Genomic DNA, 27788 nt, shown 5'->3' on the forward strand with positions numbered 1-27788 from the left:
TGGTCAATTTGTTAGAATTCAAGTAAGAAGTATGGCTGAGTTTAAGAGGTCTTACTTTCATTGAAAACCATTCAAACTTAACAAATAATGCATCGAAACTCTGTTGATTGTTATGTCTTGAAAGCTAGTTATTTTGAATTAATGTTTTATTTTTCTTTCTCTTCCAAGGAAAATAAATTTTAAGGGGGGATTTTAAAACAAATTTCATGATTTGTAAAACTTTTAATAAATTTCAGTAATCAAAATTTATGTAAAGGAATTTTTTTTTTAGTTGCTCCATTTGATCAACAAGAACCTGTTTGGTTGAGTTCATCTCTGTTGTTAAAAAAAAAAAAATTTAAAACCAGCATTTTGAAATTCTTTTTAACTTGTAATTTTAAAAATATTCTTATATTATATAAAATTGACTTGATCAATTCTTATATATTATGATCATTTTTGGCAAATTAATACTAAAAAGTTGTTTTACATTTTTCTTAGGTATATTGAATGTTATTTATTCAGAAACTTCAAAACTTCAGGTTAATAATGTAAGTATTTCAAGGTAACAGGGCTTTATAAAATATTAGTAAGGAATATATTGTGATGTTTTGAAACTATTAAATATTAGTTATTCATGGAACCAAAGAAGATTAGTTTAATTAAATATTTTTAGTGTTCTTAAAGTCAATAAAAAATTAAAACATCCTCATCATTTATTCGGGATATTCTCAAAAATCAAAGAGAATTTAAATCAATACTGCAATTTGAGTTATAGATTCAAACTTTTTATTTGAAGATGACCTTAGAACCATTTCAACATTCAACATTGGTTACATTAACCAGACCAAATAGCAGCTGCCTTATTTATTGATAAACTGAATTTTCTTCCAGACTGGTTGGGGTTTGGTCGAATTCGAATATTGAAACCGTGTGCGTGGCTGAAAATTACAGTATAATTAATTAGTGCTGGACGTGCACCACAGTTAACTTCAGGCCACCTCAAAAACATTTGAGATTCTAGATAAGAGTTATTTTAGAGTCCTTTTAATAATATAAACATATATTAAAAAAATTATTTCAAATTTATTTTTCTTATCTTTTGAGATGCAAAATCACTAATTAAATTTTTATATTTAAGTTTAAAAACCAAATATTTTTCAATTGATAATATAGTTAAATTATCTAATCTTTCTTGTGAGGGCGAGAGGTGGACGGTGGGCTATCGAGATTAGGTAAGTGAGGTGTTTTGGGGAGGGGGTTGAGAAGACAAAGATGGTGGTGTCAGGGAAGGTCAACGACAACGGATACGTGCCAGACATAGTTGTCGCACGCGATGAAGAATGAAAATGGGTTGCAAAAATCAGCCAAATTGGGGGTTGTCAAGGCTGGGAAAACATTTCGGAAATGATTAAGTGATGAATCCGATCAATTTTGGTGAGAAAATTGACCGGAATCATCACTTTAACACCGACAGCAACACTATGGTGGTGTAGAGGGGTGGAGATGTAATATTTTCATCATTTTAGGGATTGAATGGGTGTTTTGAAATTTTAGATATTTAAATAGCTAGTTTAGTTAATTTAGGGTTGTGAATGAAAAATAAGAAACATGGTTTTTTTTGTAAATTTATGTAAAAAAAAATTATAATGAATTTGGGTCTTTTTAGCTTTTTTGAGGCCCTTTCACTGATTTGGATAAAAAATTATAAACTTTTTTAAGTCCAATAGCAGTTCCGTAAATGTATTCCAAAAAATCTTTAAATAATTTTGGCCCCTTTTTGGGCTTTTTTTTGGGGGTTGGGCTGGCCCTGAGTTAACTTCCATGCGTTTAGTTTTGTCCTGCCAGTTGACTTCATTGACTTAGAAGTCTTCGTCTTCTCCCGATAGAACTCTCTACTTCCAGGCTTTGGCATAATGGCATTGCATTTATTTATTTCAATTCCAACTCCATCACTCTTCTTTTGCTTCATCTTCGATATTCTCACTGATGAATATTTGTTCCACCCTTCTCAAGCATGCATGCTTTTCAGGTCAGCTGCTTTTCATTTCTTTTAATTTGCTTATATATTTATATTTTTTTTTCCCAATTTTATGGATATTATTAGCATTATCTGGCTTGGTTTTGCTTCTTATTTAGATATAAATATTCACATTTATTCTTTAGATATAAATATATGGTTGAATTTGTAGCATAGTTTTAATTAATAGATATATTGAATAAATACTCACAGAATACATTTTTTTCACTCATCAAAATAGTCAAGATCATATATTTAAGGAGTTTGATTAGTGACTTACAAACTAAGAATTGATGAGTTTATAAAAATTAATATTAGTGATCATCTAGTTTAGAATTAAGGAGTTTTGTTAAATACCTAACTAACCAATAATATTTTATAAGTAAATTTGCATCATATTTAATGGAAAGTCCAGGTGCTCCTACTCATACTTCTATTACTAGTTCATACATCCCTAGCTAGGAGGAGCCTCCCTTACCGCAAGAAATGAATCCACAACCCTCGTAGAGATGTGACAATATGAACGATTTCTTTAGTCAGTACTCAGTACCCAATGATCTTATCCCCAGCTAAAAATAGGTACTGCACGGGTGGCCATGTGATTCAGTGTTTGTTCAGCTTCATCTTCAATAGATTTGAGTTAAAAAACATCAGGTAGCCATGTAGCTGTGACCCCGGATGAAGTTCTCATTTATTATTTTATTCATATATAGTATAACTAGTTAATATATAAACTCCATCCATCGTTGATTGTAGGCTGACAATTTCAGTGAAGCAACAATTTATAACTATTCCATCCATCGTTGATTGTAGGTTTATCCGAGAGAGAGAGAGAGAGAGAGAGAGAGAGAGAATGCATATCAGAATTGTATGTAGTGTGCGGGATGAAGTCATTCATCTACATTGAACCTGAATTGAAGCAATTAAGGATCACCATTGAAAAGGTCAGTACATAATCTGTACATGTTATGATTGTGGTTGAGGGTTTAGAGAATGAATAATACTATGCTCTCAAATGATATCCCAAATTTCCTATCCCAAGTGATGTGTTCTCTTATGTGGTTTTGATGTGTAAATAAAGAGTTGAGGTACTAAATGACATGTCAACGTATTAGAAGAGTTGAGGTATCCCAACCAAATCTTAGTCTTACTCAAATACCAGTCTTACTTATACTTGAATAGAAGCATAGAAAGATCACAATTAATGGAGAAATAGTATGAGTGGCTCGTATAGACCTACTGGGGTTGAGCTCAACAATTAATTGAACTACGTACTGAGTGAGAATCATTGATAAAAGCTTCATATTTATGTATATATAAACAATCACTTTTAGGCCATTATAGGGTAAACCTCTAACCCTAATCTCTAGATTTAATTCTTCACTTCATTAAAGCTCGCAACAGAAATGAGAAAAAATGATCATACACCAAAAGTCTGAAAACTTCTTTGGCTGACCCCAGAATCTAAATTGAAAACGACAAAGATAAAGCTTGTAGAGATCATAAAACTGCAAACAAATATTTAACAAATATAGCATACTGAAAAGTGAAACAATGACCTTACAAACAGAAAAGTACTTCATGATTGACCAAAATCATGAGAGTGGCACATAACCGAGTACTGTGTTGAACACAACAACGGGTTTTTTGAGTTTGATCTTGTACCTGGACTCTCCAGAAACTTCATCTGGTATCTTGAAAAACTCTACTTTGTATCCCTGTTGCAGATTCTTTTCATGAACGAATGGGCGCCAGCCTGCAGAAAGTAGTGGCTTCTTATGTCTTCCATTGCGGATGGTTAAAGTAAACCTTCTTATCTGGCCTTCTTCATCTTCTAAAAAGAGAGTTTGATGATTCTGGCCTGAAGGAAAATTAGGAAGATGGTTGAGAATGCAAGTTTCCATTACCAATCTGCCATCAATGTCTGTCTTACTTAGTAAGTTAGAGGACATCATCATTGACATCTCCATTACTACAAAGGTCTAATTAGTCTGGAAAATTAATTATATTTATAGAGGGGTGTGGGACCGGGTGTTTTGTAATGTAAGTACGCCACGGGAAGACACGTATAGCTCCTATAAATTTGTTTTCTAAACTTGAAAGTTGATACATTCATTTATAAATGAATATGATGTCAATTTGCAATCAGATTATTACCTAAAATGTCATCAGCAGGTTGTTCTAGTTAATCCAAGATGGCCGGCGTAGTGGAGGACAGTCAGGTGAAAGTAGTGATGGCTATGGTTAATGTTGGATGATGGCTTGAAACATTGTCATATTAGAACTTAAATAGGACGACGTTGTTTTGATCCAAACTGAGAAAACAATCATGAGCGTTGATGAAGAGAAGATCCAACGGTTGGAATTAAACCCTAACGTCAACCATATAAAAGCAGAGTTTTTTTGGCATTTTGTACACAGTATTCTTTTTGGCAAATCTCTCTCTTCTTCGTCAAACACCATTTTGGGTCTTTTAGGATTTCAATTTGGGTTGAGTGAATCTTGTAACTTGTTGATTGAGTGACTAGGTCAGGTCATTCTGGGTGTATTTGTATACGTTGTTTATANTATATATATATAGATAAAACTTCAAACAATCATATTGTTAATAATATTAAGTATCATGGTCAACAATTTAATTTCTACAAAAATATCTCAAGACCTCAATTCAGTCTATTCAATAAAATAAAATTCCACTATTAATTTCATTGGCACCACTTGGAAAACGATACTTGGAATTTGCAGAAGTATCAAATGACAAAGACTTTAAACATAACTACTAGTAGTGGTGGATTTTCATGAAAAAGAAGACAATTTCCCGTTCAGGCCTAGCAGATTCCGCGCTAGTACTCTAGTCCATGTTGGTTTCCGCGTTTGACAGATTAGTCCCCACCACAGAACTGATTCATGAAAAGGAAGACAATATTAATTGACCCTTCAATTCTTTCTATTTATAGTCTTGTATCTCCTCGTGATTTCATCGGTCGGAAAAAATGGGTTTTCTATTGCGGGTTTATCACGTTTTATACATTCAGTTGTTGTATTTGTGCTCTCAAAGTTCTGCATCACTCTGCTCTCCTGACCAGAGTTCTGCATTGCTCCAATTTCAGCAACTCTTTTCCTTTGTCAATCGTTCTTTCTTTGATTGTGATTATTATGATGACAATTCAGCTGTTCTTCAATTGGATACCCCACCATATTGTGATGGAAGGTTTCCTTCTTATCCTAAAACAATGTCTTGGAAAGAGGATAAAGATTGCTGCCCTTGGGATGGTGTCACTTGTGATTCTTTAACAGGTCATGTGATTGGTCTTGATCTTAGTTGTGGCTGGCTTCAAGGAAATATCTCTTCTAATAGCAGCAGCCTTTTTCTTCTCAATCATTTGCAAAAGTTGAACTTAGCTTACAATGATTTCAATCTCTCTCAAATTCCTTCTGATTTTAATCGATTCTCTAGTTTGACACACCTTAACCTTTCCAACTCATACTTTTCTGGTCAAATTCCATCTGAAATCACCCACTTATCTAAATTGGTCGTGCTTGATCTTTCTGAAAATTCCCTTGAAACAACTACGGTAAAGGGGTTAGTTCAAATTTTGACCGATTTAATAGAACTTCTTCTTGATTATGTAAGCATGTCTACTGTCGTACCAAGTTCCTTCATGAATCTATCTACTTCTCTGTCTTCTTTGAGTCTCTCGCACTGTGAATTGCAAGGGAACTTTCCAGATAACATCTTTCACCTACCCAATTTAAAAATCCTGAATTTAGCACGTAATTCCAATTTGACAGGTATTTTGCCAAAGGTTAACTGTAGTAGCCCCCTCAAATTTTTAGATGTCTCTGAAATGACTTTGTCTAGAGAATTACCTAATTCCATCGGTAATCTCATGCACTTAACGCATTTGGATTTCTCTGGCTGCTGTCTCAATGGGTCAATTCCTATTTCACTTGGAAACCTTACAAAACTTAATTATTTGAGCCTCTCTTATAATAATTTTGCAGGTCAAATCCCTTCATTTCTTTCCAATTTTGATCAGCTCCATACATTAGATCTTGAGAGAAATAATTTCATCGGTGTATTTTCAGATTTTTTTGTCAATTTAACTCAACTTTCTTTTTTGAATTTAGCAAGTAACCAACTAGCTGGTCCAATCCCTTCTCAAGTAAGTCCCCATGAAATTCTAGTTTTTATTGATTTATATGATAACTCTTTCAATGGGTCCTTACCATCTTGGCTATTCACTCTTACCTTTATTACAGTATGTGGACCTCAGTTATAACCAATTAACTGGCACTATAGATGAATTTCAAAGTAAATCGTTGAATTTACTTATTTAGATGATAATAGGTTGCACGGGTCAGTTCCAGGTTCAATATTTGAACTTGTGAATCTGACTTCTCTCTCTCTTTCTTTAAACAATTCAAGTGGAACTGAGCTTTACTTGTTTTCAGAGCTCAAAAAACTTGAAACGCTTGTTCTTTCCAATATCAATCCATCATTGAGCACCACATTCAACATTAACTCTTCCTTTACCAAACTTGAGACATTGAGTTTATCAGCTTGTAACATAAGTGAGTTTTCGGATTTCTTACGTAGCTCACACCAATTAGAGCATCTAGACCTTTCTGACAACAAAATCCACGGTCAAATTCCCAAGTGGATGTGGGACATGGGTAAGGAAAGTTTGTTCTGGTTAAATCTTTCTCACAACTTTCTTACAGGCATAGATCGACTTCCATGGAAAAATCTTGTTTATCTAGACCTTCATTCCAACTTGATTCAGGGACCACTTCCAAATCCACCACCTTCCTTGACATTGTTTTCTTTGTCAAACAACAATTTCACGGGAGAGATACCTCTCAGCTTTTACAATATGAGTGGGATAGAAATTCTAAATCTTTCCTATAATAATTTGAGTGGTACAATTCCGAAATGCATGGCAAACTTTAGTAGTCTTCATGTGTTGGATCTACGAAAAACTAGATTGTATGGCAGCATTCCTGGAATTTTTGCATGAGGCAATCATTTCAGGACTCTTAACTTCAACGGCAATGGACTTGAAGGGCCGATCCCACGAAGTTTGTTTAATTGTATCATGCTTGAAGTTCTAGATCTCGGAAACAACAAGATCATTGATAGTTTCCCGTATTGGTTGGGAGAACTTCGGAAGTTGCAGGTTCTTGTTCTTCGCTTCAACAACTTTTACGGTTTTGAGTGGGGTTCTTCTGAATTTAATAGTTCTTTCCCTATGTTGACGATTTTAGATCTCTTACACAACAATTTCAGTGGTCATTTTCCAACAAGGTTCTTTGAGAATCTAAAAGCTATGATGAATCTTGATGAAGCCAAAAGGAAGTTGAATTATATGGGTGAAACATATTATCAAGATTCACTGGCGATGGTAGTTAAAGGTTTTGAAATCCAACTGCAGAAAATTGTTACTAATTTTACTACCATTGATTTTTCAAACAATTGTTTTCACAGAGAAATTCCAAACTCAATTGGAAAACTTCATTCACTTCGACTCCTCAATCTCTCTCAAAATAGCCTAAATAGTCATATTCCTTTGTCTTTAGGAAATTTGACTGCACTTGAAGCTTTAGACCTATCTTCAAACAAGCTTGTTGGAGTGATTCCATCGCAATTGGTAGGTTTGACCTTTCTTGCAAAGTTAAACTTATCACAAAACCATCTTGTGGGACCGATTCCCCGAGGGAACCAGTTCGAGACCTTCCAAAATGACTCGTACAGTGGAAACCCAGGACTTTGTGGATTTATGTTGTCGAACAAATGTGATATTAATGAGGCACCACAACCAGAATCGTCAATAGACCATGATGAAGAACACAACATTTCAACCTGGTTAGATTGGAAAGTCATTATGATGGGTTACAGAAGCAGACTATCACTCGGCTTATCTATAGGATATATAGTTTTCTCAACAGGAAAACCACGATGGTTTTTACGGATGATTGATGGACTTATTCAAAGATACAATAGAAAGACTAAGCAAAAGTGATTCTCTTGACAAGGTTAGTTCGATTAAATTATACATCCACTTTTTTCCTCCAGATTTAGGATCTCCATTAATTAACATCCATTTGAAATTTGAGCAAATGTTATGGATCAATGTTTTCTGAAATGATATAATTATTTTTTTTTATACATGGAACATCCATATATATATATATATATATATATATATGACCCAGCCGCTTTATCTTAATGCAGGAACTTGCCAGTGCGTGACCGTGTAAGGTGTGAAGATGAGTGTGATAAAGGATTGCCAAATTTCTGGATTCATCGTTTGTAGTCGAACATATAGCATTAAGTAATGTTGTATCTAACTTGAATAAATTTCAAATTTTCCTTCTACTTTTTTCAACACATGGTTACAATTTTACTTGAGGATTTCGTTGAAGTAGGAACCTTTTTTCAACACATGATGTACTATTTGTAATGATGTGATAAGAATTGCAACTACTTTCATTTAAAACTTGTGCAATCAAGATGATAAAATGATCACTACTGATAATTAATTCTAAAGAGAAAGTAGGATAAATTAAAAAAATATATATATGATAGTATCAGAAGTACTCTTATCTACTTGAATCAAGTCAATATCTAAAATCCTGAAGTAATAATTATCTACAATCAGCACCGATTTCTAAAACTAAAATAATAAGAAGTGACATATAATTTTCAAAATTATAAGTCGTGTTTATTGCTCCTGGGTAATTGAGTTCCACAAGAATATCGGATTCTTTTACTAACTTAAATGATGCACCTTTCATTTAAAAACAAAACAAAACAGTTTGGACCAATTGAATTGAAAATCAATTTTCAGAAATTTTTTATCCAGAAGTTTTGAATAAACTCGAGCAGCTAGAATTCAAGTGATATAGCGCTGACAAAGATTTAGATTCACTATTTCATACAAGACAATCAGTACATTATGAATACAAAAGAATTAAGAAGTTATTCATTGAATATGTTTGGGGATTTTACCCTCTTTCAAGTGAGCAAGCGCGTACTCAGCAGTGTCAATGAGGTCTTCAATGTTGTGAATGGATCGCTCTTCAGACCCCAACATGAAAATGGCACGAGCCTCCGCCTTCTTCGAAAGCCTTGCTGCTAAACTCAGATCCAATTTGGGAGAGTTGAGGCTTCGCAGTATCTCCCGATACAAGGACAGAACACGCCCACGGTTGTTTGCCATGTCTTCTGCCGCAGCCCATATCAAACCCTTCATTATTTCTGCCTATAAATTTTCATTTCATATGTGAATAAAAAAAACATCATTGACGCATTTCATCGAACACCTCTCAATGGGCACATTAACTGTAAACAATAACATCTACTTTTCTGTAAGAAATGAGCTGACCCAGAACATATATTGACCACATATAACTAAGTTATATATATAACCAACGAGTACAATCATAGAAAATTACTGTAAAAAATTTATGTAAAAGAGAGCTTTTCAGTCACTTAATCTGACCGATTACTGGCAACTCAAGTATCAGCGTAAAAGAGACTTGGAGGGGCTTACCGGCGGCGAGAAAAGACCCACAACGAGTGTAATCGGAGGAAGACCATGCAGACTATGTGTCTGCTTTAAGGTTATTGGATAAAGAAAGAAACTAAAGCTGGAATATCGAATTACATTACTTTTATTCTTATTTTGGGGTTTATTTAATTATTTCACATATGGATTGTTTAATATTATTATTCCTAAATTTTTCGAAAATCATTAAAAAAAAAAAAATCCTTCTATAATTATTAAATATCCCTTTTAAATTGTTTAAAATCTTTGGAAACTTTAAATTATTCGCAATTATAAAGGGGTTTTTAATAATTTTTGAAAACTTTGAATAGACTGAGATTAAATGATCCCACAAGAGATGTAATGATTACTATATAAAAATATTCAAGCAAATTTTAAGAAAAATAAACATTACTTTGCTTATACTAATTTTTAATTATTGTGTCTATGGTATAAATTTTATACTATTATTTTAACATTAAATTTCTTAAGGTGTCTTCTCTTACAAAAAAAAAAAAAAAACATGAGATCACTAATAAACCGGAATTACATAATAGTTGAGATAAGTGATGAAATGAGAAATAGTTATATAGTATACTTATCTAATTAAATTAATGTGTTTTAGCAAAACAAGTCTCCTCTAAGAAAGAGAATTATTAAGAAAAATAGATATATATAACTGATACACGCATATAGCCTAAAACCTAAAACCATTATTCATTGACTTACACACTACATCATCGCGGGGAACTCTATTTTTCTTTACTTTAGCCCTTAACTTACTGTTAGGGTCAAAAATCCTCTTAAGCTTGATGAGGCCTAATAACGAAATAAACATGTCATAACCTAAGGACTCAACCCAATCCTGATTGGGCCTACGCTTAAAATCACCTTGCGACCTACCCATTCTATGAATCGGGCTATCCTATAAGTTAAGCTAAATTGGGTTTTAACCTATTAGCCTACAACAGTCTATAAATAGGAAATCAGAATCTCATTCTATTTTCTTTTCTACTAAAATTTCAAATCTTACTTAAACTATTAAACTTAATCTGATAAGGCCAAGAAATCATATGATTTCTTGATAGGGATTATCTCCGAAAAAAAAGGACTCAATGTCCTACAAGGATTTTAGCCCCTTGGGTTCACTATAAAAACAGAGGCTTGCCCTCTCATTAGACATGCAATCTCTCACAGTTAATCTACACTATTCAAAACCATCTATTTGCTCCTAAAGTTCTTGCTCCCAAGAACCCGACGTCTCTGCCGTAATCCTAGCCTCCGACATGACTCCTGGTAATTTTTCATCTCCTTAATTCTTATCAAATAATCTCTTTCAGCCTTGCTGACTTGAGCGTCGGAGTGCCTACGGCAAACACCATCCCGATGTTTTCTGGAAGCTTCACGCTTGCCCTTTCATGTGTGCAGGTCTAGCGAATTGTCAATGGTCTCAACCTCACGGGATCATACCCTATTTTATGACGGTATATTTTTTGCATCTACAGTTTAGCGTCCACTGTAGGGCCCTGACAATCATCTACCAATGACGACTTGTAACATGAGAGGAGACACGAAACTCCCCCCAACTGGCATCATTAACCCGAAAATCTCATCCCGATAGGAAAAATTTTCATTTCTTTTCTTCATTTTAAATCCATTGAAAGTATTTAGGAATCATTTACATATCATATTATGTCTATTAAGCATGAAATGTGATAAGTAGAAGCATCAAAACACATCTCCTGTGTTCATAATTTGTTTATGCATTAGTTGGAATACTGCTTACTTTTGTATATGTTTAATTTCTTTTTGGGAGGTAACTAAAACTCAACCAACCTTAATCCCAATACCAATTCAACTTCACAGAGATTTGCCACCACTTTGAAACCCAAAACTCGTCTACCTATTCTCTTAAAATCGCCCCAACAACTTCTCCAATCACACAGTTTTAATCCTAAAATACAGTCGTAATCTTCTCAAAACACCTAAAGTCATCCGCGAAACATGAAAAGAAACCTTACCAGAGAAATGGGAAGAACCCACAAAACATGTTTAGCCTTCGTCACACAAAAACCCACCAAACAGACACAAAACCACCTCTAAAAAAATAATAATAATAAATTAGAAATCGCGACCCACCTAGGAATTTCAAGTCCCTCACTGGGAATTCGTCGAAACCATTACTCCGTCCCCCTTCTTCTCAAAATCCGCCAAAACTGAACGAAGTATCGATCAAAAACCTCCTTGGGAAGCCACCGAAGTCTTAACAACCTCCTTAGACCACACCAAATCACTCCCAAAGATTTCCCCCACTACCCAAATTTTCCACCAAGTCGAATGGACAGAAATCTAGATAGCCTTGATTATACCCATTCCTTAGACTACTGTAAAATCAAGGGCCTCGCCATTCACGACTCTCTTCTCCCTCAGTTATTTATTTCAACCTCCTCTTGCATTCCCACCTACGATCTCATTCGCACCATCTCTCTCTCAATCTCAAATCAATAATGACAACACGTCAGTCCTTATGGCTCGCCATAAGCAAAACCTCGCAGTCCATTCAGTCGCCCTATTAAAACTGAGTAGCCAGCTAAGTGTATTGGACTTGCCCTCAACTCCAAATTCCAAAACTCCTCATTGATTACACTATCAAAGTCACTAGAAACCCCCCAAATAAACTGTTTTTCAAACTTCGAAAGACTAGAGAATAAAAACCCCAAACCTCATCGATCCTTCTCCAGAACTCAGTAATCCGAAAAACTCAGGGAAAAACCAAAAACCGAGTCTTCTTACCAAAACCCCATGAAACCTTACTCAACTAGCCTAAATTTCTCTACAAACTAAGCAAACAGAAGAGAATGGAGAGGCAAACAGAAATCAAAAGGAAGAAGAGCTTTATTGTCGAAGCCGTGAGAAGAAACCGAAAAACGGGTAGAATTTTCCTGACAAAGACACCTTCCAATGTTTTATCAACTAGAGTAAAGGGAAGGTGCAGGAAAAGAAAATGAGCAAAACGATGAGGGAAAAAATAAAAAGACTTTGAAAAGTCTCCCAAAAGGCAATCACCAAATAAATGCAAACTTTTTAAAACTAAACAAGTGGCAGCCATTCAAGGGACATTGGAAAACATGACCCTTTTTTCCCACTCAATTGTTCTCAAATCTAGATCATCTCTTTGCAAAGGTTTCAAACTTTCACACAACCCCAAGTGCAAGACGTCAGTCACAAAGGCGTACTCCTCTTGAGCATTAGTCAAAGATGTCCCTCGACACGGCTTGGTCAAACTGAGTGGGAAGAATGTCGAATCATTTACGCCAAGTGTCAGCAAGCCTCACCTCCAATCCGACTCATTTTCAAAGGATAGTGGGGAACAAACACGCCACACCTAATTTTGCAGTCTCCTCAGCAATCTGGTACAAGATCATCCCATATGTTATGCGATTTTTGGATATGTTATTATGTTACAACACAGAGCATACAAAACAGGACCACAACAAATGATATAGCTCCGAACAGCTCAACAAATGCAACAGCGCCAGATGTAGCAAAAGCAACCACTAATAAAACAACAACACGGTTGGACCAACAAGCAAAGCAGCAGCTCACCGAGGCACACACAGAAGCATTAAAACCCAACTCCAACCTCATTTATCCTACCCTACTCGATCCAGCAAGCGTGATGGCAGCACTTGAAGGGGAAAGTTATGTGTCATTATCTCTTTTTAACTACCACTCTATTTGGTTAAATCTTTCTCTATTCGACTATTACTTAAATACATGCAGCCCATTTTTCCATTTAACTCACTCTTTATTCATCCATAACACATGGACATCATGCATATTAACTCTCATTCGACTATTTACTTGAAACATGCATGCATGCATGTCATTGCTCCACTGTTCAATCGAATGTTTTTACTACAAAGTCGGTACGCCGACTGGCCACATAGCCCTGAAGGTTTCAACTACAAGTCGATCACACCGACTTGACTGCAAGCTCCATACAAGCTCCACTTGGCATACACCTTCGGATCGACCTTACTCGATCCACAGATTTACACCTTTGGATTAACCCTGCTCAATCCACGGATCTAACCTTCGATCGCCCTGCCCATCACGAGTTTCCACCTTCGGATCAACCCTGCTCGATCCATGGAATTACCCCTTCAATTACCCTGCTCAATCCACGGATCTACACCTTCGGATCAGCCCTGCTCGATCCACATTTGCACTTCGGATCGACCTTGCTCGATCCATGGATTTATACCATTGGATCGGCCCTGCCGATCCCGGATTTACACCTTTGGATTGACCCTACTCGATCCACGATTTACACCTTCGATCGCGCCCTGCCCGGTCCATAAAGTTACACATTCATCGCCAACCGGTTGAAGGGTTCTTACACCTCAAATCGATAAGTCATCGACCAATCCCCCACAACGATCCATCCGACCTAGCGAGCTGCTATCACTAATCCGCTCAGTCTACACTCATTCGATTAATCTACTCTCTCTAAGCTATAGACTCTTTAACTTAGAGAGTGGGAGCTAACTGTTAGGCAAAAATCCACTTGGGCGTGACGAGACCCAATAACAAATAAACACGTACGGCCCAAGGCCTCAACCCAATCCCAATGGGCCTATGCTTAAAATCACGCTTGCGACCTACCCACTCTATGAGTGGGCTATCCTATAAGTTAAGCTAAATTGTGTTCAGCCCATTAGCCTGCAACAGTTTATAAATGGAAATCAGAATCCCATTATATTTCCTCTTCTACTAGATTTCAAATCTTACTTAACACTATTAAACTTAATCTGATAGGCTAAGAAACATATTTCTTTCTTGATAGGGATTATCTCCCAAAAAAAAGGACTCAATGTCCTACAAAGATTCCAACGCCTTGGGTTCACTATAAGAACAGAGGCTTGCCCTCTCATTAGGTATGCAATCTCTCACAGTCAATCTACACTATTTAAAATCATTTATTTGCTCCTAAAGTTCTTGCTCCCAAGAACCCGACGCCTCTACCGTAGTCCTAGCCTCTGACAAGACTCCTGGTAATTGTTTATCTTCTTAATTCTTATCAAATAATCTCTTTTACCTTGCTGACTTGAGCGTTAAGTGCCTACGGCAACAACACCCCGGTGTTTTCCGGAAGCTTCACGCTTACCCTTTCATGTGTGGAAATCTAGCGGATTGTCTGTGCTTCAACCTCACGAGATCAGACCCTACTTATACGGTGAATTTTTGCATCTACACTTACACATAAATATTCATTAATACTTCTCAACAAACTTATTATCATAACAAGAACTTTTGCTTGACTTTAGCCCGTAACAAACTTTATCAACATTGCTCATGTCAAAATTGAACCTTATTTAAGAAACCAATTGTTAATATAATAAAAAAAGCTTCTTTTAATGGACGACCATAAATTATAATAGAAAGACTGCTACTAAGCTAAAGAACAAGTTTAAAAAGCAAACAACTTTGAAACTGCCATAACACGTATGTATAAATTAATTCTCTCTAGACCAAAAGCATACAATCACATAACACAAATCTTGTGGCGTGTTAGTTTGTTGCATAATTTTTGAAATTGTTGTTGTTGTTGGAGTCGCCACCGCCACATTTGGGACATTACAAAACCTTTGAAATTGTTGGCAAAAGATTTACGCAATGATATTGATGTTGCAGTCGAAGGCTACACCATTTAACTATAACAAGCTAAGAAAGTTCGATCGAATTTTAAGTTTATTCTTTATTTATTATTATTTTGGTATGTAACACTATTAAAGCAAATTCAACTTTTGCAATCCTTTTATAAAATATACTATGTGATAATTTTGTACATATATGGGCCAAATATCGCATTCAGGCCTAATAATGAAATGAACAGATTACGCCTAAGCCTTAGCCTAATTCTGGTTGGGTTTAAGCTTAAATTTACCTGTGAACTACCCTCTATATGAGTTAGGCTATTCTGCAAGTTAAGCTAAATTGGGTTTCACACCCTTAGCCCATAGCATTCCATAATGGGAATCAGAATCCTATTTATTTCCACTTCTGTAAAGATTCTGAATTTTACTTAAGTGAAAGCTTAGACTCTGATAAAGACGACGAATCAAATCTCCTCCCAAATTGAACTCCTCTACCAAGTAGGAGTCAAACTCCTACCAAGAGTCTAACCCCTGTGGTGTCACTATAATAAACAGAGGCAAATCATTTTATTTGGCATTTAGAATCACCCGCAACACCTAAGCTCTTTCAGACCGTCGCATTATTCTGGTATTCCTTCTTATCCTTGCTCTCACTAATACCCTCGCCCGCTAACTTAACATCTGAGTGTCAATTTAAGATACAAGTGACAATTAACACCCAATCTCATGATTAATCAATTACTTGGTTGAGATTACAAAGAATCTAGTACTATCTAATAATATATAAAACATTTGAAACTCTTGACTCAATCAAGATGAAAAAAAAAAAAAAAAATCTCATACGGCACAAATGTTTTAAATCCTGCCCAGTCCTTAACCCGTCAAAGGCCGACACTCGAGTTGGGCGGTCCATTCGGGTTGAACTGATGACTTTAGCATGAAACCCTAGTATGAAACTTAGCAGACATACCCCTGAGAAATTTCATTAGTCCTATAGTTTGAATTCTAGCAAACCAACCCATGATCTGGCTGGGGAACCCCAGCCGTCACAACTACAATCCACCCCAGATTAGTCCAACGTCAGACAAACCACCATCAATCCACCACGAAAACCCTAATCCACCGCAAAACACCCACCGTCTGCCACAACAAAACCCACTAGCATCTGCGCATATAGTTGGACTGGTGTGTTGCTAGCAGGATTGGTTTAGGAAATATGTCGAGTAGGTGGTGGTCCGAGTGGGAGGAAAATATGGGTGGCCGACACGTGACAGTCGGCAGTCCAAACAAACACACAAAAAACAAAACTCCAATCCAAACTCCCAACAATCAAACAAAACGAACAACAATCTCCCTACAATCAACAACCAAATAAACTCCCAACAATCAAGAACATGTTTGCGATTGCAGGTAAGTGGTGTGGCGGCTCGATCAGTTGAGAAAGTTGTAAGGGTGTTATTGGTGGTACGTTGGATTGTCGAGGTGAGGGGTATGCCGTGTTTGTAGGTGCGGAGTGGCTGAGGTGGTGGCGGGTCGCAGTCGCAGGCATGTGACGCGAAGAAGAACGCGGGGCGTCTCTTTCAAGCAACAATGTAAGGCGGATTCATTGACCCGACAGTTAAACCGACGGTTTAGCACTGTCCCCATCGTTTCAATCATAGTTAATCCGAGGCAATGACTGAAACTGGGTTTAGAGTGTCCCTAACGGGAGAAGGGTTATACTGTTGTTGGCATGCATAGCCTAGCAAATAGTATTAATTCATGATGAATCCATTTATAATATTTGATATTATACGCTTTCTTGGTGACAAAAAAAAAAAAAAAAGAATTAAATCAAGATATAACTTATTTTGTTATGAGATATTCACTCCATCGACCTCAATTAATCTAGTCAATAAAGTAATATTCCACTTTTAATTGCTTGGCACCCACCCAAAATGATACTGGATCAATAAAGTCGTATTTAGCGTCTGAAAACATAACTCCATTGCAATCATTTTCTTCGTTTCCCATTACAGCATGTCATTATAAATTTTTGTATTTTCTTCTTTTTATTTTAATTTATTTATCTTTTCTCATTTAGTAAATTATTTCTAATAATTTTTCAGTATTTTATTATTTTAAATAGAGAAATTTTTTAATGAAATCTAATATTTAAGTTTGATTTTTGGGTCTTTTTGTAATTTAATAATGTAAAAGCAGCTTTTGAATTCTATAAGTTACAAAAACCTATTCTTGAAATATTTTAATAAAATATTCTCATCCAAATTAGTTTACAAAACATTTTTTTTAAATTATAAATTATGAAATGGGAGAAGTTATAACAATTTGAAACTTATGCATAGGAGGATGTTAATACTCAAGAAACTCAAATCTACTTGACTTTAGCTTAGAGATTATAAGTTTTTCTGTAAAATAAAAATAATGATAATAATATTAAGTATCATAGTCAACAATTTATATCAATTACAATGTGCGAGTGGAAATTACTGTTGAACTTATTTATTGTTTTAGAGTTGTTAAACCAAGACTTAATATGCACTAACTACATGAATATAAAAAGAACCAATACAAAATTGTGAAGATTATGGAAACATTAAGTTAATTTTTTTCTTTGTTGACGAACACTAATAAATCAACCATGTAAAGTAGAACATAAATAATATCAAATTAGATAGGAATCGACGGTTCAAATTTGTGTATCTCAACTTAATTTTTTGACTTAAAATGGTAACATAAATTTTTATAAAATAGGACAACTGAATATTATCGATTTACATTGCAATCAGTCTAAATTTTGGTAAAATTTTCAAGTAATAACTTAATTAACTAAGGCTCACAAATTAATATTAGCTTATGATGATTCTATACATATTTAAGGTAAGGATTAATAGCTAGGTGTTATTGTAATTAGCTTCTCTGTTAAAAAAAAAAAAAAAAAAAAAAAAAAAAAAAAAAGAAAAGAATTAAAATCTCCTCACAATTCAGTCTAGTCAATGAAGTAAATATCCCACTATAATGTATTTGAAACTTATCGCATCGGAGGATGTTAATACTCAAGAAACTCAAATCTACTTGACTTTAGCTTAAGGGGGAGAGTGTTAAGGTTCAAGCTTAGAAGTCAAGTGTCAGCTGTTGAAGCAATTAGCAGCAAAGTTAGATAATTCTGTTAAATTCGGTAAATCAGTTAAGGGCTATACAAGTTAATTAAACTACATATCAGTTTCTGTTAAGAGCACCAAATGTGTGTGAATTCATTGCCTTGCTACATTTTCTTTTCTTCTCAACATGAACCATAATGGTTGCTAGGAATAATATTAAATCGCACGTACTTTTGCTTTCGCCTATGAGTTGTCCTTCACCTAGATTAGCTTAATATGAACCATAACAAGAGATACTCACCAAATAAGGTACTAGTGAGGTTCTCTAACCCGGCATGAACATAAGACAAGCTATTATTTTCAAGAATCTTGAACACTAAGTCTGTCTTTATTGACGAAGACCAATAACTATGTATAGAAGAAGCTGAATATTATCGATTTACATTACAATAGGTCCAAATTTTGTTAAACTTTTCAAGTAATAACTAATTATACTCTCGTTTGCTGGCATAAGATATATATCTTCATCAACATGTTTACCATTATAAGGTTCTGGGTGAAAAACCAAAAAGAATTAAATTCAAAATAAAACATTAATTTCATTGTTTTAATTTTCATCAATATGTTTAATACATATCTTNGAACTCAGTAAATCCGAAAAACTCAGGGAAAAAACCAAAAACCGAGTCTTCTTACCAAAAAGCCCCATGAAACCTTACTCAAACTAGCCTAAATTTCTCTACAAACTAGAGCAGAACAGAAGAGAATGGAGAGGCAAACAAGAAATCAAAAGGAAAGAAGAGCTTTATTGTCGAAGCCGTGAGAAGAAACCAATGAAAAACGGGTAAGAATTTTCCTGAACAAAGACACCTTCCAATGTTTTATCAACTAGAGTATAAAGGGAAAGGTGCAGGAAAAAGAAAATGAGCAAAACGATGAGGGAAAAAAATAAAAAGAGCTTTGAAAAGTCTCCCAAAAAGGCAATCACCAAAATAAATGCAAACTTTTTTAAAACTAAACAAGTGGCAGCCATTCAAGGGACATTGGAAAACATGACCCTTTTTTCCCACTCAATTGTTCTCAAAATCTAGATCATCTCTTTGCAAAGGTTTCAAACTTTCACACAACCCCAAGTGCAAGACGTCAGTCACAAAGGCGTACTCTCATGAGCATTAGTCAAAAGATGTCCCCACTCGACACGGCTTGGTCAAACTGAGTGGGAAGAATGTCGAATCATTTACGCCAAGTGTCAGCAAGCCTCACCTCCAATCCGACTCATTTTCAAAAGGATAGTGGGGAACAAACACGCCACAACCTAAGTAGTTGCAGTCTCCTCAGCAATCTGGTACAAGATCATCCCCATATGTTATGCGATTTTTGGATATGTTATTATGTTACAACACGAGCATACAAAACAGGAGCAACAACAAATGATATAGCTCCGAACAGCTCAAACAAATGCAACAGCGCCAGATGTAGCAGAAGCAACCACTAATAAAACAACAACAACGGTTGGACCAACAAGCAAAGCAGCAGCTACCGAGGCACACACAGAAGCATTAAAAGCCACAAACTCCAACCTCAGTTTATCCTACCCTACTCGATCCAGCAAGCGTGAGTGGCAGCACTTGAAGGGGAAAGTTATGTGTCATTATCTCTTTTTAACTACCACTCTATTTGGTTAAATCTTTCTCTATTCGACATATTACTTAAATACATGCAGCCCATTTTTCCATTTAACTCACTCTTTATTCAGTCCATAACACATGGACATCATGCATATTAACTCTCAATTCGACTATTTACTTGAAACATGCATGCATGCATGTCATTGCTCCAGCTTCAATCGAATGTTTTTTACTACAAAGTCGGTCACGCCGACTGGGCCACATAGCCCTGGAAGGTTTCAACTACAAGTCGATCACACCGACTTGACTGCAAGCTCCATACAAGCTCCACTTGGCATACACCTTCGGATCGACCTTACTCGATCCACAGATTTACACCTTTGGATTAACCCTGCTCAATCCACGGATCTACACCTTCGGATCGGCCCTGCCCGATCCACGGATTTCCACCTTCGGATCAACCCTGCTCGATCCATGGANAGAGTCTTTAACTCGTTTTTCATGACTCCTGTTTTTATCTCTCATTTCTCAGCACCTTCCCAGAAACCTTCGTAGCCTTTCATTTCATTTTCTCTGTAGTTAGTTTGAATCTTTCTTCTCTTTTCTGTTAACTATCTCCCTTTATCTGGTCATAATAACCTCAAGTCGTCTTCAATATTTTTCATAATCCGATACCATCTGCAAACTCTACAGTAGAGGGTTTGTAATAAGGAAATAATTATAGACTGTGCTAATACTTTGAAACTGGAATATATCTTATACCTCCATTTGTTTCCTAATATAGAATAAAAAATTAGTACTTTGGAGATTAATATCGTAAAATTAAAATATAAATAAAATGAATAGAATTTATAAACAATTAAAAATATTTTCACCACAAAAATTAGAGATTTAAAATAAAAGCCCTTACCTTCGAAAACATAACTAAAAAAAAAAAAAGTTCTCATATCAAGTTTTATTTTATAATACTCTGGTCCTTAATTTTTTTATTTTATTTTATTTAAAATGTTTTTCTTTAATTTAATTTTAATACATGGCCATTTATATTGATAATGTAGACAAAGACTAAGACTTAGACTTTGATACCCACTAAATAAGTTATTGGATAAGTCTTCTAACGTAATCCTCACTGCATGAACATAATAACAAGCAATTATTGTCAAGAATCGTGAACATTAAGTTTGTCGTTATTAAGACTAAAACCAATAATAGGAGAAGTTGAATATTAATTATTTACATTCTAAGAGATCTGAATTTTGTTATAATTTTCAAGTAATAGTTAATTATATTGTTGTTGGCATGCATAAGCCTAGCAAATAAATATTAATTCACGATGAATCCATTTATTTAAAAGATTGAATTCTTTTCTTTATATACGTAGAGCTTTATACCAACTATAAGAATGTGTCAATCACATAGACATTATTGTTTTCGAGTTGATGCGGCAAGACTTGATACCCACCAAATAAGTTATTGGAGAAGTTCTCTAACCTGCTCCTCATGGCATGAAGAAGCTATTATTGTCAAGAACGTGAACATTAAGTTTGTTTTTGTTGACGAAGACTGATAACCATGTACAGGAAAAGTTGAATATTATTGATTTACCTTTTAATAGGTCCAAATTTTGTCAGAATCTTTAAATAATAACAAATTATACTCTCCTTTGCAGGCATAAGATATATGTCTTCACCAATATATTTAAACTTTTATGTTATAAATACGGATAAAATTTCAAACAATCATATTGTTATAGGCTTGCATAAGCCTGGCAGATGAATATTAATTGATGATGACTTCGTTTAATAAGATCAAGTAATTGAAAAGTTGGGCAATATATTAGAGATTACAAGTTTTTTCTGTAAAATAATAATAATGATAATAATATTAAGTATCACGGTTAACAATCTAATTTCTACAAAAATATCTCAAGACCTCAATTCAGTCTATTCAATAAAGTAAAATTCCACTATTAATTTCATTGGCACCACTTGGAAAACGATACTTGGAATTTGCAGAAGTCTCAAATGACAAAGACTTTAGACATAACTACTAGTAATGGTGGATTTTCATGAAAAAAAAGCAGATTCCGCGTAATTACTCCAGTCCATGTTGGTTACTGCGTTTCACAGATTAGTCCCCACCACAGAACTGATTCATGAAAAGGAAGACAATATTAATTGACCCTTCGTTTCTTTCTATTTATAACCTTGTATGTCCTCGTGATTTCATCATTCGGAAAAAATGGGTTTTCTATTGTGGGTTTATCAAATTTTATACATTCAGCTGTTGTATTTGTGCTCTCAAAGTTCTGCATCACTTTGCTCTCATGACCAGAGTTCTGCATTGCTCCAATTTAAGCAACGATTTTCCTTTTTCAATCGTTCTTTCTTTGATTGTGATTATCTTGCAGAACATTCAGTTATTTATCAATTGGATACTCCACCATATTGTGATGGAAGGCAGTAGCGGATCCAGAAATTTCTTTTAGGGTGGGCCAAAATAGAAATTTATTATACATTACTATTTTTGTCCATTAATATTTTTTTTAGAGTGGGCCAAAATATATAAATTTACATATTAATATTAAAAAAAAAAAAATTTGAGGGTGGGCCATGGCCCATCCAAAAAGTGGCTGGATCCGCCACTGAATTGGAAGGTGTCCTTCTTATCCTAAAACAATGTCTTGGAAAGAGGATAAAGATTGCTGCTCTTGGGATGGTGTCACTTGTGATTCTTCAACAGGTCATGTGATTGGTCTCGATCTTAGTTGTGGCTGGCTTCAAGGAAACATCTCTTCTAATAGCAGCCTTTTTCTTCTCAATCATTTGCAAAAGCTGAACTTAGCTTACAATGATTTCAGTCTCTCTCAAATTACTTTTGATTTTAATCGATTCACTAGTTTGACACACCTTAACCTCTCCAACTCAAACTTTTTTAGTCAAATTCCATCCGAAATCACCCACTTATCTAAATTGGTCGTGCTTGATCTTTCTGAAAATTCCCTTGAAACAACTACTGTAAAGGGGTTAGTTCAAAATTTGACCGATTTAATAGAACTTCTTCTTGATGATGTAAACATGTCTACTGTTGTACCAAGTTCCTTCATGAATCTATCTTCTTCTCTGTCTTCTTTGAGTCTGTCGAATTGTGACTTGCAAGGGAACTTTCCAGATAGCATCTTTCACCTACCCAACTTAAAAATCCTGAATTTAGGAAGTAATTCTAATTTGACAGGTATTTTGCCAAAGGTTAACTGGAGTAGCCCCCTCAAGTTTTTGGATGTCTCTTACATGACTTTGTCTGGAGAATTACCTAATTCCTTCGCCAATCTCATGCAGATGATGCATTTGGATTTCCTTGACTGCGGTCTCAATGGGTCGGTTCCTATTTCACTTGGAAACCTTACAAAACTTAATTATTTGCACCTCTCAGGTAATAATTTTGAAGGTCAAATCCCTTCATTTCTTTCCAATTTTGATCAGTTCCATACATTAGATCTTACAGGCAACAATTTCATCAGTGGATTTCCAGATTTTTTTGTCAATTTTACTCAACTTTCTTATTTAAGCTTCGCGTCTAATCAACTAGCTAGTCCAATCCTTTCTCAAGTAAGTCCCCATGGAAGTTTGGTTCTTATTAATTTAAATAGTAACTCTTTCAATGGGTCCCTACCATCTTGGCTATTCACTCTACCTTTATTACAGCATGTGGACCTCAGTTATAACCAATTAACTGGCACTATAGATGAATTTCAAAGTATATCGTTGAAAGTTTTTTACTTAGATAATAATAAGTTGCACGGGTCAGTTCCAGGTTCAATACTTGAACTTGTGAATCTGACTGATCTCTTTCTTTCTTTAAGCAATTCAAGTGGAATTGAGCTTTACTTGTTTTCAAAGCTCAAAAAACTTGAAGTGCTTGATCTTTCCAATATTAATCTATCATTGAGCACCGCATTCAACATTAACTCTTCCTTGACCAAACTTTGGTACTTGAGATTATCAGCTTGTAACATAAGTGAGTTTCTGGATTTCTTACGTAACTCACACCAATTGGCGGAGCTAGACCTTTCTGACAACAAAATCCAAGGTCAAATTCCCAAGTGGATGGGGGACATAGGAAAGGAAAGTTTTTACAAGTTAAATCTTTCCCACAACTTTTTTACAGGCATGGAACAACAACTTCCATGGAAAAATCTTGTTTATCTAGACCTTCACTCCAACTTGATTCAAGGACCACTTCCAAATCCACCACCTTACTTGGGTTTGTTTTCTTTGTCAAACAACAATTTCATAGGAGAGATACCTCTCAGCTTTTGCAATATGAGTGCCATAGCAATTCTAGATCTTTCTTATAATAATTTGAGTGGTACAATTTCGAAATGCATGGCAAACCTTAGTAGTCTTCATGTGTTGGATCTACAAAAAAAATAGATTGTATGGCAGCATTCCTGGAATATTTGCACGGGGTAATCATTTCAGGACTATTAACTTCAACGGTAATGCACTTGAAGGGTCAGCCCCACGAAGTTTGGTTAATTGTACCATGCTTGAGGTTCTAGATCTCGGAAACAACAAGATAACTGATAGTTTCCCATATTGGTTGGGAGATCTTCTGAAGTTGCAAGTTCTTGTTCTTCGCTTCAACAACTTTTACAATTTTGAGTGGGGTTCTTCTGAATTTAATAGTTCTTTCCTTATGCTGAGGATCTTAGATCTCTCACACAACAATTTTAGTGGTTGTTTGCCAACAAGGTTCTTTGAGAATCTAAAAGTTATGATGAATCTTGATGAAGCCAAAAGTGAGTTGGATTATATGGGTGAAACATATTATCAAGATTCACTGGCGATGGTAGTTAAAGGTTTTGAAATCCAACTGCAAAAAATTGTTACTACTTTTACAACCATTGATTTTTCAAACAATTACTTTCATGGAGAAATTCCAAACTCAATTGGAAAACTTCATTCACTTCAACTCCTCAATCTCTCTCAAAATAGCCTAACCGGTCATATTCCTTTGTCTTTAGGAAATTTGACTACGCTTGAAGCTTTAGACCTATCTTCAAACAAGCTTGTTGGGGAGATTCATGAAGAGGAAGACAATATTAATTGACCCTTCATTTCTTTCTATTTATAACCTTGTATGTCCTCGTGATTTCATCATTTGGAAAAAATGGGTTTTCTATTGTGGGTTTATCAAAATTTATACATTCAGTTGTTGTAGTTGTGCTCTCAAAGTTTTGCATCACTCTGCTCTCATGACCAGGGTTCTGCATTGCTCCAATTTCAACAACTCTTTTCCTTCATGAATTGTTTATCCTTTTATTGTGATTTTTATGCAGAAAATTCAGCTTCTAATACTCCACCATATTGTGATGGAAGGTGTCCTTCTTATCCTAAAACAATGTCTTGGAAAGAGGATAAAGATTGCTGCTCTTGGGATGGTGTCACTTGTGATTCTTTAACGGGTCATGTGATTGGTCTCGATCTTAGTTGTGGCTGGCTTCAAGGAAACATCCCTTCCAATAGTAGCCTTTTTCTTCTTAATCATTTGCAAAAGCTAAACTTAGCTTACAATGATTTCAATTTCTCTCAAATTCCTCCTGATTTTAATCAATTCACTAGTTTGACACATCTTAACCTTTCCAACTCATACTTTTCTGGTCAAATTCCATCTAAAATCACCCACTTATCTAAATTGGTCATGCTTGATCTTTCTGAAAATTCCCTTGAAACAACTACTAATTTCCCCAATCAAGTTTTAAACTGGCTAAATTGTCTTGAAGAAGAACTAATACATTTGCACAGATGACAACATGGTTCAAGGAAGTACTTAGATTCTTCTTCTTTGTCTTCTTTGAGTCTTTGGGATTGTGAATTGCAAGGGAAGTTTCCAAATAACATCTTTCACCTACCCAGCTTAAAAATCCTAAATTTAGGAAGAAATTTCAATTTGACAGGTATTTTGCCAAAGGTTAATTGGAGTAGGCCCCTCAAATTTTTAGATGTCTCTGAAATGACTTTGTCTGGAGAATTACCTAATTCCATCGGTAATCTCATGCACTTGACGCGTTTGGATTTCCTTGGTTGCGGTCTCAATGGGTCAGTTCCTATTTAAAGCTTAATTATTTGAGCCTCTCAGCTAATAATTTTGCAGGTCAAATCCCTTCATTTCTTTCCAATTTTGATAAGCTCCATACATTATATCTTGAGAGCAATAACTTAAACTTAACTCAACTTTCTCATTTAAGCTTAGCGTCTAATCAACTAGCTCGTCTAATCCCTTCTCAAGTAAGTCCCCATGGAATTTTGGTTTTAATTAATTTATATGATAACTCTTTCAATGGGTCCCTACCATCTTGGCTATTCACTCTACCTTTATTACAGTATGTGGGCCTCGGTTATAACCAATTAACTGGCACAATAGATGAATTTCAAAGTAAATCATTGAAATTTATTTATTTGCAAAATAATAGATTGCAAGGGTCAGTTCCAGGTTCAATATTTGAACTTGTGAATCTGACTAGTCTCTCTCTTTCTTTAAACAATTTAAGTGGAACTGAGCTTTACTTGTTTTCAAAGCTCAAAAAACTTGAAGAGCTTTATCTTTCCAATACCAATGTATCATTGAGCACCACATTCAACATTAACTCTTCCTTTACCAAACTTGAGACATTGACATTATCGGGTTGTAAATAAGTGAATTTCCAGATTTCTTATGTAGCTCACACCAATTTATGGAGCTAGACCTTTCTAACAATAAAATCCACGGTCAAATTCCCAAGGGGGTGTGGGACACGAAAGGAAAGTTTATAATGGTTAAATCTTTCCCATAACTTTCTTACAGGCATGGAACAACAACTTCTATGGAAAAATCTTGAATTTCTAGACCTTCACTCCAACTTGATTCAGGGACCACTTCCAAATCCACCACCTTACTTGATATTGTTTTCGTTGTCAAACAACAATTTCACGGGTGAGATACCTCTCAGCTTTTGCAATATGAGTGACATAGCAATTCTAGATCTTTCGTATAATAATTTGAGTGGTATAATTCCAAAATGCATGGCAAACTTTAGTAGTCTTCATGTGTTGGATCAACGAAAAAATAGATTGTATGGCAGCATTCCTGGAATATTTGCACAAGGCAATCATTTTAGGACTCTCAATCTCAATGGCAATGGACTTGAAGGGCCAATCCCAGGAAGTTTGGTTAATTGTATCATGCTTGAAGTTCTAGATCTTGGAAACAACAAGATAATTGATAGTTTCCCATATTGATTGAGAGAACTTCCGAAGTTGCAGGTTCTTGTTCTTCGCTTCTACAAGTTTTACGGTTTTGAGTGGGGTTCTTCTAAATTTAATAGTTCTTTCCCTATGCTGAGAATCTTAGATCTCTCACACAACAATTTTAGTGGTCGTTTGCCAACAAGGTTCCTTAAGAATCTAAAAGCTATGATGAATCTTGATGAAGCCAAAAGGAAGTTGGATTATATGGGTGAAACATATTATCAAGATTCAGTGGCGATGGTAGTTAAAGGTTTTGAAATCAGACTGGAGAAAATTGTTACTACTTTTACTACCATTGATTTTTCAAACAATTGTTTTCACGGAGAAATTCCAAACTCAATTGGAAAACTTCATTCACTTCGACTCCTCAATCTCTCTCAAAATAGCCTAACCAGTCATATTCCTTTGTCTTTAGTAAATTTGATTGCACTTGAAGCTTTAGACCTATCTTCAAACAAGCTTGTTGGAGTGATTCCATCGCAATTGGTAGGTTTGACCTTTCTTGCAAAGTTAAACTTATCACAAAACCATTTTGTGGGGCCGATTCCCCCGTGGAACTAG

General features: G+C 35.2%; 4 protein-coding genes and 1 long non-coding RNA gene across 7 annotated transcripts; 4 read left to right on the forward strand and 1 right to left on the reverse strand.

Annotated features, from left to right (window-relative positions):
- Positions 1–1861: 1861 nt before the first annotated feature.
- LOC116134469 lies at positions 1862–4147 on the forward strand. Of its 2 annotated transcripts, XR_004128741.1 has the most exons (3): positions 1862–2011; positions 2813–2943; positions 3727–4147. It is a non-coding gene; the product is annotated as an uncharacterized LOC116134469 (long non-coding RNA). The 2 variants fall into 2 exon arrangements; XR_004128742.1 differs by lacking the exon at positions 2813–2943.
- Positions 4148–4992: 845 nt separating this feature from the next.
- LOC116134526 (receptor-like protein Cf-9) lies at positions 4993–7020 on the forward strand. The gene is made up of 2 exons (XM_031420216.1): positions 4993–5881; positions 6725–7020. Exons 1-2 carry the CDS (start codon positions 4993–4995, stop codon positions 7018–7020), a joined length of 1185 nt encoding a protein of 394 aa, XP_031276076.1.
- A 78-nt stretch (positions 7021–7098) lies between these two features.
- Positions 7099–8022, forward strand: LOC116134527 (receptor-like protein 9DC3). The gene has a single exon (XM_031420218.1). It carries the CDS (start codon positions 7099–7101, stop codon positions 8020–8022), a length of 924 nt encoding a protein of 307 aa, XP_031276078.1.
- Positions 8023–8791: 769 nt separating this feature from the next.
- On the reverse strand, positions 8792–9665 carry LOC116134457. Of its 2 annotated transcripts, none has more exons than XM_031420133.1 (2): positions 9556–9665; positions 8792–9260 (listed from the first exon to the last, which is right to left on the reverse strand). In XM_031420133.1, exon 2 carries the CDS (start codon positions 9253–9255, stop codon positions 8986–8988), a length of 270 nt encoding a protein of 89 aa, XP_031275993.1. In that variant the 5' UTR covers positions 9256–9260; positions 9556–9665; the 3' UTR covers positions 8792–8985. The 2 variants fall into 2 exon arrangements, with proteins under 2 accessions (XP_031275993.1, XP_031275992.1); XM_031420132.1 differs by having other exon boundaries at positions 8792–9264.
- Positions 9666–22616: 12951 nt separating this feature from the next.
- On the forward strand, positions 22617–27788 carry LOC116134528 (receptor-like protein 7). Its single transcript, XM_031420219.1, has 5 exons — positions 22617–24306; positions 24452–24739; positions 25280–25561; positions 26785–27149; positions 27243–27788. Exons 1-5 carry the CDS (start codon positions 22617–22619, stop codon positions 27786–27788), a joined length of 3171 nt encoding a protein of 1056 aa, XP_031276079.1.

This window comes from Pistacia vera, unplaced genomic scaffold (assembly GCF_008641045.1).
Source record: "Pistacia vera cultivar Batoury unplaced genomic scaffold, PisVer_v2 Contig289, whole genome shotgun sequence".
Lineage (NCBI taxonomy): Eukaryota > Viridiplantae > Streptophyta > Magnoliopsida > Sapindales > Anacardiaceae > Pistacia > Pistacia vera.